We start from the raw sequence: 20692 nt of genomic DNA, 5'->3' as shown, positions 1-20692 counted from the left end.
CTCCACGTAACCTGTGCATTGTTTCCAAGTTGTCCAGTGATGTGGGTAGGTGCTAACAAATAAACTATTCTGGAAAAAAAGCAGCTCATAGGCTAAGATATATAGCTTAAATAATTTGGGGATTTTATGGAAAGCAGATTACTTGTCAGTTTATAGGTCAGAAGACCTTAGGTTTTTATGTATAATTTTAATTTATTGTGTTAAATTTTGTTGTTATCACTTCTGTATATGAATAATAGATGATTGTATTTCTCCAATGTCAATGTGGTCAAGTTACTTTCAACTTACTGATTTTCCTTATTACATTGGTTTGATTTTGTTAGATGAAATAAATTTCTTTTGCATCTGTTGTTTTACTTAGCTTTGTATGTATTCAAGGTATTCAAGTGTCCTTTTAAAATGAAACTCTTTTCTTCACAGCTACTTATTACTGTAGCATTCAATCAACCTGTTAAGCTTTATTCAATGAAATTTCAAGGGCCAGATAATGGTGAGTAAGGAACAGCTTTTCTTTAAACTAACTTTCTGCTCTGTAGACCTGTTAGCACATGTTTAAAACTTTTTATTAAATAAAGGTAGATATTCCTTGTTTTGGGAAAGAGTAAAATTATTTTTGGAGCAAAGCAAGGATATGAATGAATGGACAAATAATATGAGATTATTAGGGACTGAAGGCAAAAAAATGGAAACTTTTATCTTAATTCTAAAGTTTTTTATTTTAGGATTTAAGTTCCCTCTTAATCTGAAAACTACTGAACCCTTTCCTGCAACTATTACTCTAAAACTCTAAGTTCAAAGCAGCCATTTTTTAGGATCAGAACTGGGAGACATTTATTTCAAACTCCTCTTTTAGATGATAAAACTGAGGCTCTAGATCTTCCTATTTATGCTCAATTAATAATTTCATCTTCTTTCTACATATTAGGATGCTGAAAACATGATTGTGCAGACCTGGCATTTCTTTTTTTTTTTTTTTTTACTAAATAAGAATATTTTTTATTCACCCCTCCCTTTTTTTTAATGTGTCTGTTGAGGTTTTTTTGTTGAGGGGATGGGTGGGGGAGGACTAGAGTGTTTTTTTGTTTTTGTTTTTTTTTAATTGATTGGGAGAAACAGCCAGCACCCTATTTATCAGATGGCATTCCTTTCTCATTTGTTATTCTAAGTTTTCATGTATTCGTGATTTTTCATTTATAAAATTGTACCTTTATTCTGAAAATACAAAATATTTGAAAATACTGTAGAAGTGAGTATTTAAGCAATGTGAATATTTAAGATTCCTTAATCAGCCATAGAATAGGGACCTTAGACTATGCCATGAAGTTAAAGGACCTAAGACATTCTATAAAAGTGCTCTTACCACTGAGCACATCCTAATCCCTAAGATGAAATTTGGCAGTTTGTATAATTCATTTCCTTTTGGCTAAATGTTGTCACAGATAACGCTTTCCTCCTAACTAACAAACTGTACCAGTTGTTGGCACTTGCAAGACCCAGCTCAAATGTTACTGCATTTATGAAACTTTTGTTAACATCCATATACTGTCAGACTCCATTGCCTCCCTCCCTGTACCTCTTCACTAGTAGCGTTACATTTATCATAGTATGTTTTTTGTAGTTGAAGCTGAGAACTCTGTATGTGTATGTACATGTATATGTATGTATGTGTTTTAGTCTAGTATTCCTAATACTTAGTATAATGCTTTCAGGCCAAGGGGTATACCAGTAAATGTCTATTGAAAAAACCAAAACGGCTATAAAAATACTGACTTTCTTACAATTTCTAAAGATAGAGGTCTACAAAGGTGTATATATGTAGGTATGTGTGTATGTGTGTCTGTATAGTGTGAATGTAATGATAAAGGGAAGAAGTACTGTATGTTTGTAGTTTTTAGCATTTAATTTTATTCTACCGTTTTATAGGTCAGGGTCCTAAATACGTAAAAATTTTTATCAATCTACCTCGATCTATGGATTTTGAAGAGGCAGAAAGAAGTGAACCAACTCAAGCTCTGGAACTAACAGAGGATGATATTAAAGAAGATGGCATTGTCCCACTTCGTTATGTTAAGTTTCAGAATGTTAACAGTGTAACTGTAAGTAGCATTTTATCCAGATGTATTTCATGAGTTTGTGGGTTATAATTCGTGGTGTAGGTGATTCTAAATGATCCTTTAATGTAGTTATTTGTCCACTTGGTTTGAAATGAATAATAAGCTAATTAAATTTTCTTCTTTTTAATTATCTATATGCCCGAAAGAGACAGGACAAGTTAATTTTTAAAAATTTGTGGACTTAGCAGTTTATTTATTTTATATGTATTTGGCAACTTTTGTTAAAAGTTTATTCTAGAACTTTTATACTTACACTGAAGATATTCCTGCTTTATCCTTCATACCTGGTGATGAGTGATGATACATTGTAAAAATCCAATTAACTTTTCTAGAACATAGAGTTTTTAATAGTGCAATGATCATGATCTCAGTAAAAATGACTTTTTAAAAAGATAATTTTACATCGTCTTAATTTATATTGTCAGCTGCTTCCTAGCAGTTATTAATTGCTTTTGTGAATTTTAGTATTGAAACCCAGCACATGCTCCCTGCCCCCCACCCCCCCCAGCCCAGTCCTTCAGAGGGGGAGGCAGGAAGGTTAGAAGAGAATCATAGAACACCTAGAAAAAGAGTTAGGAGCCAGCACATTCACTGAGAAGAAGTCTTGCCAAACTAATGTGATTTCTTTGTTTTAATGGAATGATTCTGTTTTTGTAAATTAGAAGAATGCTGTAGCACGTGTCCTTAGGGGGTTTTCAATGGAGTTTCACGGACTGTCGTTAGTAGTAAGATGAAGGGTTATAATTAAATTGAGTTTTCAGTATTTGAAATGTTCTACCCAAATGAAATTGAAGAAAATGGTTATATTAAACTAGAAGACTGGTTATAAAATATTTTCCTGACCATACTTGTATTTGTAACATATCCTCACCTGTTTCTTAAGTGATGGGAGGAAGGCATTTATTTGTTGGAAAAAGCCCTTTCAACCCAGACATCCTGATGTAATCTCCTCTGTCATTGAGAATCTCTGAGTGCAGTTATCTTGTAATAGACTCAAGTCTCTACATCCTGTGTCCTGTCTCAATCAGAGTTTTAGTCAGTGACTTAAGACACAGAAAACATGGCTGTCACTTTTTTGTTGATAACGTTAAAATCGAAATGACAGTTTTGATCAGAAAGTCTAATCAAATTAAGTAGATGAATTTTTGTTTATTGAGGTCATAATAGTTTATAACATTGTGAAATTTCAGTTGTACATTATCATTTGTCAGTTACCATATAAATGTTCGCCTTCACCCTTTGTGTCCACCCCCCAATGCTGTTCCCTTTGGTAACCACTAAACTGTTCTCCTTGTCCGTGTGTTAGTTTATCTTCCACATATGAGTGAAATCATATGGTATTTGTCTTTCTCTGGCTTATTTCACTTGACATTAATACTCTCAAGGTTCATCCATATTGTAACCAATAGGACAATTTTGTCTTTTTTATGGTTGAGTAGTATTCTATTGGATGTATATAACACATCTTCTTTATCCAGTGATCAGTTGACGGGCACTTGGGTTGCTTCCACTTCTTGGCTATAGTGAATAATGCTGCGGTGAACATAGGGGTGCTTAAGTCTCTTTGAATTGTTGATTTCAAGTTCTTTGGATAAATACCCAGTAGTAGGATAGCTGGGTTGTATGGTATTTCTATTTTTAATTTTTTGAGAACTCTCCATACTGTTTTCCATAGTGGCTGTACCAGTTTGCATTCCAGCTAGCAGTGTGTGAGGGTTCCCTTTTCTCCGCATCATCTCCAATATTTGTAATTTTTTTCTTCGTGATTATAGCCATTCTAATGGGTATAAGGTGATATCTTCATATAGTTTTGATTTGCATTTCCCTGATGATTAGTGGTGTCAAACATCTTTTCATGTACCTCTTGGCCATCTGTGTATCTTCTTTGGAAAAACGTCTGTTCGTATCCTCTGCCCATTTTTTAATTGGGTTGTTTTTATTGTTCAGTTGTGTGAGTTCTTTATATATTTTGGAGATTGATCCCTTGTTGGATATGTGATTTGCAAATGTTTTCTCCCAGTTGGTGGGTTGTCTTTTTGTTTTTATTCTGGTTTCCTTTGCCTTGCAGAAGCTCTTTAATCTGATGAAGTCCCACTTGTTTATTTTTTCTTTTGTTTCCCTTGTCCGAGTAGACATGGTATTTGAAAAGATCCTGCTAAGACCAATGTCAAAAGAGTGTACTGCCTATATTTTCTTCTAGGACTTTTATGGTTTCGGGTCTTACCTTCAAGTCTTTGATCCATTTTGAGTTAAGTTTTGTGTATGGTGAAAGATAATGGTCTACTTTCATTCTTTTGCATGTGGCTGTCCAGTTTTCCCAACACCATTTTTTGTGTGTGTGTGCGTGTGTTTTCAGATTCTTTTAAATTGCGTTATTAGTTTACAACATTGTGAAATTTCTGTTGTACATTATTACTTGTGTGCCACTATATATGTGCTCACCTTCATGCCCAGTGCCCTCCCCCCAGCTTCTTCCCCTGGTAACCACTGAACTGTTCCCTTTGTCCAAGTGTTTGTTTATCTTCCACATATGAGTGAAATCATCTGATGTTTGTCTTTGTCTATCTGGCTTACTTTACTTAACATAATACCCTCCAGGTCCATCCATGTTCTTGCAAATGGGATGATTTTGTCTTCTTTTTTTTTTTTTTAGGGCTGAGTAGTGTTCCATTGTATATATATACACCACATCTTTATCCAATCATCAGTCAGTGTGCAATTGGGTTGCTTCCATGTCTTGGCTATTGTGAATAATGCTGCAATGAATATGGGGTGCATAAGTCATTTTGAATTGTTGGTTTCAAGTTCTTTGGATACATACCCAGTAGTGGGATAGCTGGGTCATATGGTATTTCTGTTTCTAGTTCTTTTGAGAAATCTCCATACTGTTTTCCATAGTGGCTGCACCAGTTTGCATTGCCACAAGCAGTGAATGAGGGTTCCTTCTTCTCTACAACCTCTCCAACATTTGTTATTTTCTGTCTTAGTGATTATAGCCATTTTATTGGGTGTAAGATGGTATCTTAGGGTAGTTTTGATTTGCATTTCCCAGATGATTAGTGATGTCGAACATCTTTTCATGTACTTATTGGCCATCTGCCTATTTTCTTTGGAGAAATGTCTGTTCATATTCTCTGCCCATTTTTTGATTGGGTTGTTTGTTGTTTTGTTGTTCAGTTGTGTGAGCTCTTTATGTATAATGGAGATTAACCCCTTGTCAGATATATGACTTGCAATTGTTTTCTACCAGTTGGTGGGTTGTCTTTTTGTTTTGATCCTGGTTTCCTTTGCCTTGCAGAAACTTCTTAGTCTGATGAAGTCCCACTTGTTTTTTTCTTTTATTTCCCTTGTCTGAGAAGACATGGTATTCAATAAGATCCTTTTAAGATCGATGTCAAAGAGTGTAGTACCTATATTTTCTTCCAGAAGTTTTGTGGTTTCAGGTGTTTGATCCATTTTGAGTTAATTTTTGTGGTTGGCATAAGATAGTGGTGTACTTTCATTCTTTTGCATGTGGCTTCCCAGTTTTCTCAACACCATTTATTAAAGAGACTGTCTTTTCTCCATTGTATGTTCTTAGCCCCTTTGTTGAAGATTAGCTGTCCATATACTTGTGGTTTTATTTCTGGGTTTTCACCTCTGTTCCATTGATCTGTGTGCTTGTTTCTGTACCAGTACTGTGCTGTTTTGATAACAAAAGCTTTGTAGTATATTTTGAAGTCAGGAATTGTGATGCCTCCAGCTTTGTTCTTTTTTCTCAGGATTGCTTTAGCTATTCAGGGTCTTTTATTGTCCCATATGAATTTTGGGATGCTTTGTTCTATTTCTGTGAAGAATGTCATTGAGATTCTGATTGGGATTGCATTGAATCTATAGACTGCTTTAGGTAGTATGGACATTTTAACTCTGTTTAGTCTTCCAATCCATGTGTGTGGAATATCCTTCCATTTCTTTATGTCATCATTGATTTCTTTCCATAGTGTCTTATAGTTTTCATTGTATAGGTTTTTAACCTCCTTGGTGAAATTTATTCCTAGATATTTTCTTTTTGTTGCCATTCTAAATGGGATTGTATTCTTGAGTTCTCTTTCTGTTAGTTCGTTATTAGAGTATAGAAATGCAACTGACTTTTTAAGTTATTTTGTACCCTGCAGTTTTGCTGTCGTTGATTATTTCTAATAGTTTTCCTATGGATTCTTTAGGGTTTTCTATATATAAAATCATGTGGTCTGCAAACAGTGAGAGTTTCACTTCTTCATTGCCTCTTTGGACTCCTTTTATTTCTTTTTCTTGCCTAATTGCTCTGGCCAAAACCTCCAGTACTATGTTGAATAAGAGTGGCAAGAGTGGACATCCTTCTCTTGTTCCTGTTCCCAGAGGGATGGCTTTCAGTTTTTCCCCATTGAGTATGGTATTGGCTGTGGGTTGTCATATATGGCCTTTACTACATTGAGGTATTTTCCTTCTATACCCATTTTATTGAGCGTTTTTATCATAAATGGATGTTGGATCTTGTCAAATGCTTTTTCTGCATCTGTTGAGATGACCATATGGTTTTTATTTCTCATTTTGTCAATGTGGTGTATCACGTTGATTGATTTTGGATGTTGAACCATCCTTGTGTCCCTGATATAAATCCCACTTGGTCATGGTGTATGATCTTTTTAATGTATCATTGTATTTGGTTTGCCAATATTTTGTTGAAGATTTTTGCATCTGTGTTCACCAGCAATATTGACCTATAATTTTCCTTCTCTGTATTGTCCTTGTCTGGCTTTGGTATCAGGGTGATATTTGCCTTGTAGAATGTGTTAGGAAGTGTTCCTCTTCCTCAATTTTCTGGAATAGTTTGAGAAGGATAGGGATTAAATCTTTGAATGTTTGGTAGAATTCTCCAGAGAAGCCATCTGGTCCTGGGCTTTTTTGGGGGAGGTTTTTGATTACTATTTCGATCTCTTTACTTGTGATTGGTCTATTCAGATTCTCTATTTTTTCTTGGTTCAGTTTTGGGACATCGTATGAGGCTAAGAATTTATCCCCTTCTTCTAGATTGTCTAATTTGTTGGCATATAGGTTTTCATAGTATCCTTTTATAATCCTTTGTATTTCCATGGTATCATTGTAATTTCTCCTGTTTAATTTCTAATTTTATTTATTTGAGCCTTCTCTCTTTTTTTCCTTAGTGAGTCTTGCTAAACGTTTGTCAATTTTTATCTTCTCAAAGAACAGCTCTTTGTTTCATTGATCCTTTTTTGTTTGCTTCAGTTTTATTTATTTCTGCTCTTTCATTATTTCCCTCCTTCTGTGTATTTTTGGACTTTGTTTATTCTTCTTCTAATTCTGTTAGCTGTGGTTTAAGATTGCTTGTTTGAGATTTTTCTTGTTTGTTAAGGTGGGCCTGTATTGCTATGAATTTCCCTCTTAGGTCTGCTTTTGCTGCGTCCCATTTGAGTTGGTATGGTCTATTTTAATTCTTATTTGTCTCCAGATACTTTTTGATTTCTCCATGATCCATTGGTTGTTCATTAGCATGTTGTTTAGTCTCCACATGTTTGTCACTTTCCCAGCTTTTTTCTTGTAGTTGATTTCTTGTTTCATAGCATTATGGTCCAAAAAGCTGCTTGATATGATTTTAATCTTCTTAAATTTATTGAGGCTTGCCTTGTTTCTCAACATATGGTCTGTCCTTGAGAATATTCCATGTGCACTTGAGAAGAATGTGTATTCTGTTGTTTTTGAGTGGAGTGTTCTATATATGTGTGTCTATTAAGTCCATCTGGTCTAGTTTTTCATTTAAATCCACTATTTCCTTGTTGACTTTCTATCTGGATGATCTATCCATTGATGTAAGTCTGGTATTAATGTCTCCTGATCTTACTGTGTTGTTGTTAATATTTCCTTTTAGGTTTGTTAGTAGTTGCTTTATGTACTTCAGTGCCCATATGTTGGGTGCATTGCATATATATTTATAAGTGTATGTCATCTTGGTGGAGTGTCCCTTTTATCATTATATACTGTCCCCCTTTGTCTCTCACTACCTTTTTTGTTTTGAAGTCTACTTTGTCTGATAAAAGTTTGGCAACACCTGCTTTCTTTGTTTTCCATTACTTTGGAGTATTGTGTTCCCATCCCTTCACTCTGAGCCTGTATTTGTCTTTAGAGCTGAGATCTGTTTCCTGCAGACAGCACATTGTTGAGTCTTGTTTTCTAATTCATCCTGCCACTCTGTCTTTTGATTGGAGAATTCAATCCATTTACATTTAGAGTGCTTATTGATATATGAGGGCTGAATGCTGCCATTTTTATTGCTTGTTTTCTGGTTCTTCTGCATTTTCTCTTTTTTCTCGTCTCATGTATTTCAGACTACCACTTCAGTTTGGTAGTTCTCTGTGATGGTTTTCTTAGTTTTGTCTTTATTTATCATTTGTGTCTCTGCTCTGGTTACTTGTTTAGTGGTTACCATGAGGTTTGTATAAAAAAATCTCCTAGATGAGATAGTCCATTTTCTCTTATCCTCTTATTTCCTTAGACTAAGCTGATTCTGTCCCTTTCTAAGTTATTATTGTCACAGCTTATTCAATTTTGTCTTGTGAGTTTGTGCTTAAAATGATAAAATTAGATTTATTTTTGGTGTTTTCTTTCCCTCCATCTTTAACGTTATAAAACTGTTTGCTATCCTGTTCTGATAGAGATCTGCAATTTTCTGATTTTGTCTACCTATTTCTGTCCTTGCTCAAGGCTTCATAAACTGTTTCCTGTTTTTATCAGGTGTGAGGCCCATCTTGAGCATTTCTTGTAGGTGGTGGGGTTCTTGTTGTGATGAACTTCCTTAACTTTTGTTTATCTGTGAAAGTTTTATTTCTCCATCATATCTGAAGGGTATTTTCACTGGATAGGGTATTCTTCACTGAAAGTTTTTGTCTTTCAGAAGTTTGTATATATCATTCCTCTCTCTCCTAGCCTGTAAGGTTTCTGCTGAGAAATCTGCTGAAAGCCTGATAGGAGTTCCTTTGTAAGTTTTTTTTTATGTCTTGCTGCCCTTCATATTTTTCCTTTGTTATTGACTTTGCTAGCTTTACTACTATATGCTTTGGAGAAGGTCTTTTTACATTGATATAATTAGGAAATCTGTTAGCTTCCTTCACTTGTATTTGCAGGTCTTTCCCCATGTTTGGCAAGTTTTCAGCTGTTATTTCTTTCAACAAGCTTTCTGCTCCATTCTCCTCTTCTTCCCCTGGATTACCTATAATCCTTATGTTGCGTTTTCTAATTGAGTCAGATATTTCATGGAGAATTTTCTTCTTTTTACTCTTAGTTCTCTTTCCTCCTCCGCCTGAAGCAGTTCTAAATTTCTGTCTTCCCTACTGCTGAATCTCTCCTCCATAATAGTAGCTGTGTTATTCAGGGAGTCCAGATTTTTCTTTATCTCATCCTTTGTTTTTCATCTCCAACATTTCTGATTGATTTTTCCTTATAGTTTCAATCTATTTTGTGAAGTTCCTGATTTCATTGAACTGTCTATCTGTATTTTCTTGTAACTCATTAGTTTTTTTATGATAGCTATTTTGAATTCTCTGTCATTTAGATTATAAATTTCTGTGCCTTCAGGATTGATTTCTAGCTGTTTGTCATTTTCCTGCTAGTCTGGAGTGTTAATATATTTTTTCATACTGTTTGATGATGTGGATTTGTCCCTCTGCATTGTGATAGTATTTGGTTGCAGATTCCACCTGTTCCCACAGGGTAGGGGTCAAAAGCTATATATTCTGAGCCTGCCGCGACCCTAGCTCGCTCGATCACAGCTGCTGCTGCTTTTCTATCCTACATGCTGGCACTGTGGCCCACCGGCTGAGCTTGAGTGCCAGGTGGTGAGAGGGGCACTTTCTTTTGCCTGCATGATCCCAGGGCTGTTCTCGCTCTGCTCTCACTCTCTGCTGTCCTGGGGTACTGGCTTGATGAAGACACCCCTGCAATACATTAGCCACCTCTGTGTGGGACTTTGCCATGGGCTGTGAGGGAACTTGGAGAGCGAAGGTTTTCCTGCAGAGGGCCACCCCACCCCCAGTACATGAATTTCAAAAGTGTGAATATAACCTTTTGCTTAGATTTAGAGAGCATTACAAATAAATGAATGGAGAGCTTATTTAGTAGTCTACTTAAAGATTTGGAGTTTCTAATTGATAATCTCAGTTTGAGATGAATGTGTGGTTGCCTATAACAATAAAAATTCATGAATGCCATTTGAGAATGAAAGAAGTATGTTGTCCAAATCCAGAGAAGCAATGTTCTTAAGCAGACAGCATCTAAAGTATTGTGTTTTAAAAAATGGAGCAAATAAAATTAATTTCTATATATCGAAAAAGGATCTGTGAGTAAAACTTCTGTCTCCTAACATACCCAGGCTAGTTCTTAAATAGAAATAAAGAATCAAGCTTAGAAAAATATGCAGGCTGTAGTATCTTTTTAGCAGATGATTTCCAATACTGTTTTTTCCCTCTTAATATCCTTGGAAATACAGTGAATGAATGAGTATCAGAAATAATATAACTACAGAAATTTTCCTCAGTGAAAAACTACAATTTTAATAAAATTTCAACAGTGATCTGCGCATTGTAATCATGAATTTCATACTCTCTTAACATTCATTCTCTGTAAAGAATTTAATTATGACCCCTCCCACGACTACACTAAATTGTCAGGAACTTCTTGTATGTCTGGGTGTCTTGCCATGACATCCCTGGAGAGGGTGAGAATAGCAGAGCAAATAGTGGAATCAGTAGTTCTGTAGGAGTACCAAGTCTAAATGTAATTTGGATTCATCCTTAAAAAGATGGGAGGGCAGGGGCCGGTCCCATGGCTGAGTGAAGTTTGTGTGCTCTGCTTCGGCAGCCCAGAGTTTCGCTGGTTTGGATCCTGGGTGTGGACATGGCATCGCTCATCAGGTCATGCTGAGGTGAGGTCCCTCATAGCACAAGCAGAAGGACCTACACCTAGAATATACGACTGTGTACTGGGGGGCTTTGGGGAGAAGAAAGGCAAAAAAAAGAAGATTGGCAATAGATGTCAGCTCAGGTGCCAATCTTTAAGGAAAAAAAAAAGAATGGAGGGCATTTTTATTAATAATATAAGGAAATCAATCTTAAAACATGTTTGTGAAAAAAGAATTGTAATTGTTAATGTAAATTTTTTTTTTTTTGGTAGATATTTGTTCAGTCCAATCAAGGTGAAGAAGAAACAACAAGAATTTCATATTTTACTTTTATTGGTACTCCAGTCCAGGCAACAAATATGAATGACTTCAAACGAGTAAGTTTGTTTGAATGATGCTTAGGAGAAGTAAAAATACAGTTTTAAAGAAATAATTTCGTAAAGACCAAAATGATATCGTGTCATGAAATTTTGAAAGTTAAACTAGGACAGTAAGTTCTCCTAATCGCATTTTTAAATATCCAACTAAAAGAAATCTGTAATAAAAAATGGTAAGTCCTGCTGATAATAGTGTCTGTTAATGAATGGCATCCAAATAAGAGGGTAAGAATAATTGTTTGGTTACAGAAAGTAGTTAGGAATAATGGAAAAATAGAAGTAAGTTAAATCATTATTATTAGTCAATTTTTAAGAACTTTGCTACATTAAGGTTATGATTATCATTCTGATGAAAACATACTTAAAATGACTTGAATAATTTTGGTCAAAAAGAGTGGACTCAGTTTTACTACTCTGAAATGCTTTCAAACCATGTCTGTGTGCTGAAAGAACATTTCAGCAAACAAATTTTCAGTGAACAGTCAGGTTTTATTTTTATATATTTAATTTTTTTTTTTTGAGGACACAGTCCTAAGGTTTGCAAAGAATTTATAAGGTACATGGGAACTTTAGGAATGAGAACATTTTGTACATTCGTGGAACTGCTTCTAATTGGTAACACTTTCTTAGGGTGACTCTTAAAATATACAACCACAGGTCATAGAAGTACCACTGAGAGCTTTATCAGCACAGAACCCAGTTGCTACACACAGATGAAACGTGCCGCAGCACAGGAGATGTAGGTATCACTGTGTTTCTGATAGCTGCCTGTAGCAGAATCTAGGACTTGAGGTTATTATGAGAGAGGAAGAGTTTCCCTAGGGCTGCTGGCACATGGAGGAAGAGGCACCCAGCTTAACAATTTAGACCCCAGTTTGGGGAGTTAGAGCAGTGGAACATCCTGAAAACTTGCTTCTTTTAGTGGTATCTATAGATCTAATTTTAATTCAATTACAGAAGAATTCATAAAATTGCGTAATGGTGGATGAGCTTGTAAAATTGTATGCTGTTTTGACAAAATTGATAACCTGACAATAGATAGTTTAACTGGTCATTTTTCAACTACTGTCTTACTGTCTCACAGTATAATTCGCTTTTGGGAGCTGTAGGAACAATTAGGTACTTAGATCAGTCATGTCAAGTGTTTGACATATGTATAATGACAGGTCAGAAGAAGCAGAGATTAAACATCTACGTTTTTATGATATGAAATATGCTGTGCTGGGAAAATGTGTGAGCAGCAGAGATGTTTTTGGTTGCCTGCTTTGTTAGTTTGCTCGTTTGAATTAAATGCCATTGGATTTTACTTTTCTTGTGCCTTGCATAGTTTGTTAGCTTAATCTTTTCATAAAATCTATTGCTCTAAATCCCATTGTTTCCTCATAGATTAATTTGTCTCTAGTTTCTGTGTCTCATCTCAACTTATGCTATGTGATTTCTGTTTTCTTCTCTAAGTAATCACTACTCTCTCTTGTTCATCTTCTTACCAACCTGCCATTCGGTTATAGTTTTTCTAATGTGCGTTAATATTGTCCATCTGAGAATCTGTCTTCACCTCTTTGTTTTTAACATCCTGCCTCCCACCCCGTTTTTCTCTTTTTTGACTACCAGACTACCTTTTTTGGACTGTCTTTGGTATAGCACAAGTGTTAGACCTTTCTTGCTTGAGAGTATTTGTGTTTGTTTTATATTTTGGCTATTTGTTCATTTAACTAAATAGTTTTTTACCTGATTTAAAATTACTGTAAAGCAATAGTTCTCAACTTTTTGGTCTCAGGACCCCTTTACAGTATTAAATGTTATTAAAGGCCAAAAAGAACTTTTATTTATGTGGGGTATATTTATCTAATGTTTTAACATTTAAGAAATTAAAAATAAATTTAAAAATATTTAAATTTATATTTACAAATAATAAGCTCATATGTTAACACAAATAATATTTTTAAATTAAAATACATATTTTCCAAGACAAAACCAATTTAGTGAGAAAAGGAGCATTGTTTTATACTTTTATCAATTTCTTTACTGTCTAGTTAATAGAATCATCTCATTCTCATATCTGCTTCTGCATTCAGTCGCTTTTGCTGTCACAGGTCATGTAGCCTGTGGAAAACTTTATTGTACACTTGTGAGACAATGAAAGTTAGAAAGGCAAATAACAATTGAGCATTATTATGAAAATAGTTTTGACCTTGAAGACTTCGTGAAAGAGTCTCAGGGAGCCCCAGCCTGGACCACACTGAGAACTGCTGCAAGAATAATTTAATACTATAATGGACTCCCTTTTTGGTGTTCTGGATTTCTTAGTCGCTTGCTTTAGTGTTTGATAAATTTTAATTGGTTGAATTATTTTATTATGTACGTTAATATTACATTTCCTTTTAATAGTTTCTGAATGAGATTTGTTCTGCTTGTGTCATTCATTGCCCTGTAGGGTTATTCCTCAAAAGTAAGCTAATATTTCAGTGTTTTTTTTGTATTATGCTAAATCAGCAATTTCAATGTAGGAAAATTGCAAAAAAAATTAGTTTATGTTTAACTGCAATTAGCTGGTTTGGTCCTTGTATGGATAGAGTCACTGGTTAGAAGTTATAAATGAGTTTGGTTTCTAGTGAAGGAAATAACAAATACATGTATGGGACTTGTCTCTATATTACTATTCTAGGTACAGTCATGATCCTTGTCTATATCGAGTTTATATTCTTGAAGTATAATGCAAAACATTTGGAAAGTTAATCAAAATTAATCAAAGCTTAGTTCAAGGTTCTCTTCCTCCACAGAGTATTCTCTCTCTTCTACGTTCCCAGCCCAGTGATAGATCCTTCTTCCCCAAAATGGGTGAGAAAGCATGAGAATATTTTGTGGAGAAAGAGGGCCTTGAACTAAATTTTGAGAGTAGAAATGGATAGAGGAAAAGATAGCAGTGGGCACTCCAGGTGGAATGGAGAAATGGAATTTGGGTATGAAAGTGGGAAGGTGCACGACTCATTCAAGGACAGGTCAAGTACAGCACTTCTTTCCCTTTGTTTAGTCTGAATTTTAAAGGGAACCCATAGTAATTAGAATTTAAAATTTCAAAATAGATTTGGTATGTACTTTATCACGACAGGAAAGTTTTGATACCTTTTTGTGTAGTGAAGAGAGCCATATAAAATAGTTTAATGAATGATAAAATACAATTAGCATTTTCAGTTTACGTTTTTATGTTGTATGAGTTGTTTTTAGATAATTTTTAGCTTTGAGAATGTCATTGACCTTCTCCTTATGTCACTAAGATGGCAGAAGCTAAGGTAAAGCTGATGAATCTTGGATGTGGATAGAAATCTTAGACCACCTTGCATGCTATTACCATTTTATTAGGTTATACTTTTAAGATTTGATAGACTAGTACACACCTTTCACTTGTCTGGTTTTGGCTCGTATGGGCATTGTGCACAGATTATAATATACACTTATGCTGTTTGTAGTTGTAAATGGATTCTTTGTGTTTCGGCATGAGAAGCTTGCCATCTGAATTGGAAGTAGATGTTTTCTTTGCTAAAATAGGCTCTTTACATGGGTTGCTTTATTTTAATACAAAAGTAATAAAATGTAAGTGTACAAAAATGAGCAAAATTGAAGGGACTTCTGCTTTTTAAGGAATGAGGTGCATGTGAAAAGCAGAGCAGATTTTCTATCACTGTAATAAAAATAGACTTCTAAACTGGCCGTTCACCGTATCAGCTATTTTTGTAACATTTCTGTCTGTTTATTTTTCAGCTTTTTTAATCCAACTCAAATGAACTAAAAACAGAAGATTTTTTAAAATGAAGTAATATAAAGATTGGCCTTATCTCACTCTACTCCCCTCCTTGCTTCTCTGCTCATCTAGCACCTGTCTGCTCTCACCCTTCCCATGTTCTCGCCATTGCTGGTGCAAGATTTCTACAGCTTCTGTCATCTGGATCAGCCTTGTTACCTAGATTTCCTCAACCATCTCTCTCTTCACATCACATTCTAGTCATGTTTCTCAATTGGCCTTTTGTTTTGTTTTGGTTTTGTTTTGGGCTTGCAACTAGGTGTGCTTTAATTTCATTACCATACCATGTTGCTCCCCCGACTTGTTATTTTTTTAACTTTCTCCTGTCTCATATTAAATTTTGTACTACATTTTGAGAAATAATACTGCTACAAAACTTACGTTGTTGTAAATGCTTTCAGATATAACTATTTGTTGGATAATGTTTTAATCCAATCTAAAGTTTAAATTTTGTTTTTTAGGAACTATAGAATCATTTTGGAAATCAATATGAACAGTTTCCTCAAGTTCTTTTTTACCAGTACTAGTATGATATATTGATTAGGCTGTAGTTGAGAGATGTGAGTTTTCTTTTCTCATTAGAACTGTTGGCCAGAAGCTTTTTTGCTGATTAATTGTGGGCGTGTCCTCTGCTTTGCCTACCCAAGTGAGCTAAAGGCCAGTTGAAAGTCTTATGGACTGAATGTTAGGCTGGGTTAAAATATTAACATAGAAGATCACTGGATTCTTTTTGGCATCTAATTTTGATGTACCTAGACTTTTGCTTGTCTGAGGTGTAATATAAAGCCTTAAAAATGAATAAAAGAGCTTTACCATTGGGGTGAGAAAAATCTATATTGGAATGCTGAATTTCTTCTTTTTTACAGAGAGTACACATTGGCAAGTTGAGAGTTATCAACCTGTGAAACAGTATGCAGATTTGTGTCTTCTGTATCACATCTGCTAAAATTTTAATTTTTAATATTAGTTGTTTTTGTTTTCTTTTGCTTAATCTAATAGCTCTGTGTTTTGCATGTTCCCAAGTGATATAATGATGAATAATGCTTTCAGTGTTTATCTGCTTAAATTTATTTGTGATACAAATAGTGCCACCTCCCCTTCTTTCTTAAGAAGGCTCCCCTTGGCTCTGAAAACCTAAATTTCTTATTTTCATCCACATACTCTTTTATGAAACTATCTCTTTCATCTTTCTGGCTTTTTGGACTTTCTAACACATGATTTCTTTCGATCAGAGAGGAGTTCTTTCAAAGTAATAAAAGTGGTTTTCCTCAAGGTGGGGAAAATAGTATTTCTAGCATCATGTAATTGGGAATTCAGTGGAAAAAGTTTTTATAATCTTCCCTCATGAATGACATTGACCCAGGCATGTTCTGATTTAGACCAGACATGTACTGAAGACCTTTATGAGTCTTGCTTTAGTCAGGCACACTGCTATTTAGAACAGAATCAATATAAAGTATGAAAATTACGTTTACAAATATACGTAGAAATCTTTTTGTATACAAATATATATTCAATAGCTTGTGAGTAGATTTCTTTAGAGGCATTTCTGCTATGAGAATACAGTATCTATTGATAACCTTTAGATTTGAAGTAAAGTATTCAATCAGAACATAGTTATAGAACACTCCTGCAGAAGCTTTATTTTCTAAATCTGTTGGTAGAAACCAAGTTTACTCTGCATTTTTTTTGCCACATTTATAGCAAGTAGGATGTTTTTTAAGCCACTGCAGTAGAGAAATTTTCTAATCATTGACAGAAACAAGATTTATTCTTTATATTTTTTAATAGTACGTTTGTAGCAACCAGGGTGTTTTAAAAATGGAAACTAAGCAAAATTAATCATTTTTAATCTGTTTTCATTGCATGTCTATATACTGAGAGAAAAGTGTAGAAACCTGTCATCTTGGGCATGAAGACATAAGTTTAGCATAATCTTAATTCTAGATTATTTTGTGATTGACATTTGATTTCTAATTGCCTAAAAATAGGTATGCCCAATATGTTTTACTTATATAGCATCATTTTTTTATTAACTTCTCTAAACTGTTAACCTTGTTTTGAAAAATTGTATTACTTTTTCTTAAAACAGTGTGGGAAACCAGAAATAGCCTGCATGTGTTTTATTTTTAATTTCTTGAGGCTGGGAGGGGAGGGAGGGACACAGTTTGCTTCAACAATGAAAATATACTGCATGCCAAAAAAATGCAGAGATGAAAATTAATACCTGGTTTTAAAGATGATTACCAATTAGTAATATTATTTTGAAAATAACCCATATTTCTACATCAATAAGATTATATAAAAGTTATTTTTGTTTTTCTAGGTAGTTGGCAAAAAAGGTGAAAGCCACTAAGGTACAAAAGACACTGGAAGACCATGTTGCAATCAGATCTACAGCTCCTGGATAATTGCTTGATTCTCGCCAGAGACTGTCAATATTCCATTCATTGCCATTACCAATAAATCATTGCTTTTGTTCAGATGATATCACTAGTGTTTCTATTGTAATCTTGATACATGCAATTGTAAATAAAAGTCACTACTTTTGCCAAGCTCAATTTTTGTCATTCTAAATAAGTGTGTTCTCTTTCCATTTATTTGAAAATTGGCCAACTTTTGACCTTAGAAGAGACTTAAGTGTCTGGTAGCATATTGATCAAAAGCCAGTTTCTCTCCTTAGAGGAGCAAAACTCTTTTAGGGAATTAAGGAGTGTGTGTGTGTTCATATGCACACACACACACACACACACACACACACACACACACAGCAAGTGATTTTGATAAATGGGCTTGGAACAGGTAACTGTGTTCAAATGAGTACTAACTCATATGTTTATTAAACAGCATTTGGGTATCTGGGCAATAGAAATTACTCAAATTATAAACTACCAGAAATAAACACAAGTTAAATGAAATTTAACTGTTTTCACCTAAACTGTTAGTTAATGGGACCACAGATTTTAATCTTTCTGGAAAGACCTTAAAAATTCAAGTCAGCCATTTTCTGTACTAGTGGAGGTATGTTGAAATCTGACGGTAGGGGAAAATATGGTACTATGAATTCATGAAGCAACAGGAATTAGTATCTTTTAATCAAGTATGTATTATCTTAACTTCAAAAATAATCAATGTAAATACACAGAATATGATTTAAGGTTGACAATGAATTGACCAAATGTATATGTTTAAAAGGTCTTTCACAAAAGGCTGGCAAAGCAAAAAATCTGTTTCTTACTACTTTTTCTTTGATCTCAAAACTGTAATCTGGAAAGTATTGGTAAAATTTTAATTATTTAATTTCTCTTTTTAAAATTAAAATTTAATTTTTAAATTTCTGAGTATTTTAAAAATTGTGTTTGAAAAGAGTACATAAGACTATTAATTTTGATTCAGTTATTTAAATAATACATTTGAGGGCATTTTTGTCTAAGAACATGGTTGAGATACTGTTTACCTTTGGGAGACCAATGTATTTATACACATTTATGGAAAAATTGTGGAGAAGTTTTTGTGTTAAAAATAGTCGCTTTCTGAAACCCTAGAGTCATTAGATAATGTTTAGTTCCTTTGTATGTAAGCACATAACTGGCCTGTGGTGATGTCTATATCATGTATTTCAGTTATGTTGCCTTGGGTCAACTGGAGGCAGAAGGGCAAGAAATAAAAGTTTGTAACACTCCTTAATATAGACCATCTCAGATTAATCATGTCTGAAATTAAGGATAAAATTAATATCTTCTGTTTTTTGTTTGTTTTGCTCAGGAAGATTGGCCCTGAGCTAACATCTGTTGCCAATCTTCCTCTTTTTGCTTGAGGAAGATTGTCACTAAGCTAACATCTGTGTGAATCTTCTTTTACTTTGTACGTGGGACGCTGCCACAGCATGGCCTGGTGAGCAGCGTGTAGGTCTGTGCCTGGGATCCGAACCCGTGAACCCCAGGCCGATGAAGTGGAACCGGTGAACCCAACCACTACACCACCTGGCTGGCCCCAAGATTAATATCTTAAGAGTTTTGTTTTACGTTTTTGTAAACTAACAGCCTTTTTGTTTTACATTTTGTAAACTAAAATTGTTAAAGTGCCTCATCTTAAGTATTGCTGACCTCATCCTATTTATACTTGACAGTTTGAAAACCCAGTGAAAGTAAGTTCATATTTGTAAAGGATAAGGCATCAGATTTATATTGTTTGTGTGACTTTTCTATAACCCAGTTGGTTCCAGCATTATACAACCATTCCATAATTATTCAAATTGTAAATAGTGAAAAATGAATGTTTATAGGTAACTGTAACATGTTTCACTATGGGAAGTTTTACAAATAAACATGCATAGTTGACATTATTTAAAATACCAAGCTGAAATTCTAGTGTTTTCTCCTAAAACTGTGTGTATATATGTACACACACATATATATACATATATATAACATATTTATATATAACCCTGAATTTTCCAGATGAGTAAGAAGAGCATTTGAAAAATGTAACCCTGGTTATTTTAACCAAAGCCATCCATTAGATAGTGTTTTCTAGAAAACTCATATTAGGTTTATTGTTTGTTTTGTCAGACATAGCAAAAACAAAAAAGTTTCCCTTGATTTTGCATATTTTGTTATATTTCACGTCAGGATGCATTTTCTGATGTGAAACAACCATGAAAAATACCTTGTCCGTAATGGAAACAGAAGTATTTCAGTACAAAGTCCTTGTCAGCATAAGGCCAAGGGCAAGAGTAGTGCACACAGGCTCCCACACTCTTGTGCCCATGGCAGGCCTTCCTGATCCATTTTGGCCAAATTGTCTCCCAATCTTGTGTTAGAGGTGGCCACTTAATCTTTTGGATTTGACATATGAGTTGGAACCTGTCTGCCATCTTTGTCTCAAGGCTTGAGGATGTATAGTGTATTTCTTGTAGTGTTTGCAGCTGTGTTGTTACTGTACATTTGGCCTCTGCATTTTATTTATGGCTGCCATTAATACGTTTGATATGAGGGGGCTTTTTTTGCCTAAAGCAGTTAAGATCTTCCTGAGTTCTTAATGTCTCAAATAAATCTGTAATACTATAATAAGAATAAAGCATTGGAGTTGTAAATTAGTCAACTTAAACCCTCTCCTTTGTAAGCTTTAAAGAATGAAAGAAATAATAGGGCTCACCTATGTTGCTTTTAAGTAGTATTTATAAAGTTCAATTTGGTCAGTTAAGTTTTGTGTTAGGTATATGTCTCCTCTGGAATTGATCATTTCAAACCTTAGTTTTTTGGGGTTTTTTAAGAAAAGTAACTTAGAATAAGAAATCCATTCACTGAATGCTAAAGGAAAACTTTGGAGGAATATTGTGTTCACTTAGCTTTAACACCTCATTACTAGAGGTGTTACTCTGAATTTTACAAAGTTTTCCAAACATGTTTTATAATATACATATAGCATGTTTCTCAGAGAAATGAATTTAAAAATAGTGAATATTTTATTC

General features: G+C 34.4%; 1 protein-coding gene across 5 annotated transcripts in view; it reads left to right on the top strand.

Moving 5' to 3' along the window:
* The window catches only part of TXNL1 (thioredoxin like 1), a 38191-nt gene extending 20411 nt beyond the window's left edge, over nt 1-17780 (top strand). Inside the window, exons 5-10 of one of the 5 annotated variants that reach the window (XR_002809975.2) lie at nt 421-490; nt 1924-2096; nt 11316-11420; nt 12078-12159; nt 16086-16128; nt 17546-17780. Coding sequence is in view for 2 of the 5 variants with exons in the window: in XM_023647856.2 (XP_023503624.1) it covers nt 421-490; nt 1924-2096; nt 11316-11420; nt 16086-16124 (387 nt within the window). In the remaining 3 variants the exon portion in view is untranslated. Of the gene's footprint in view, nt 1-420; nt 491-1923; nt 2097-11315; nt 11421-12077; nt 12160-15179; nt 16129-17545 lie in introns of all 5 variants that reach the window. The other 4 variants (XR_011441542.1, XR_011441543.1, XM_023647856.2 and 1 more) reach the window with 4 other exon arrangements.
* Nucleotides 17781-20692: the final 2912 nt, after the last annotated feature.

Source organism: Equus caballus, chromosome 8 (genome assembly GCF_041296265.1).
Source record: "Equus caballus isolate H_3958 breed thoroughbred chromosome 8, TB-T2T, whole genome shotgun sequence".
NCBI lineage: Eukaryota > Metazoa > Chordata > Mammalia > Perissodactyla > Equidae > Equus > Equus caballus.
The sequence above is the reverse complement of the archived record's forward strand: the minus strand, read 5'-3'. Positions and strand labels throughout refer to the sequence as shown.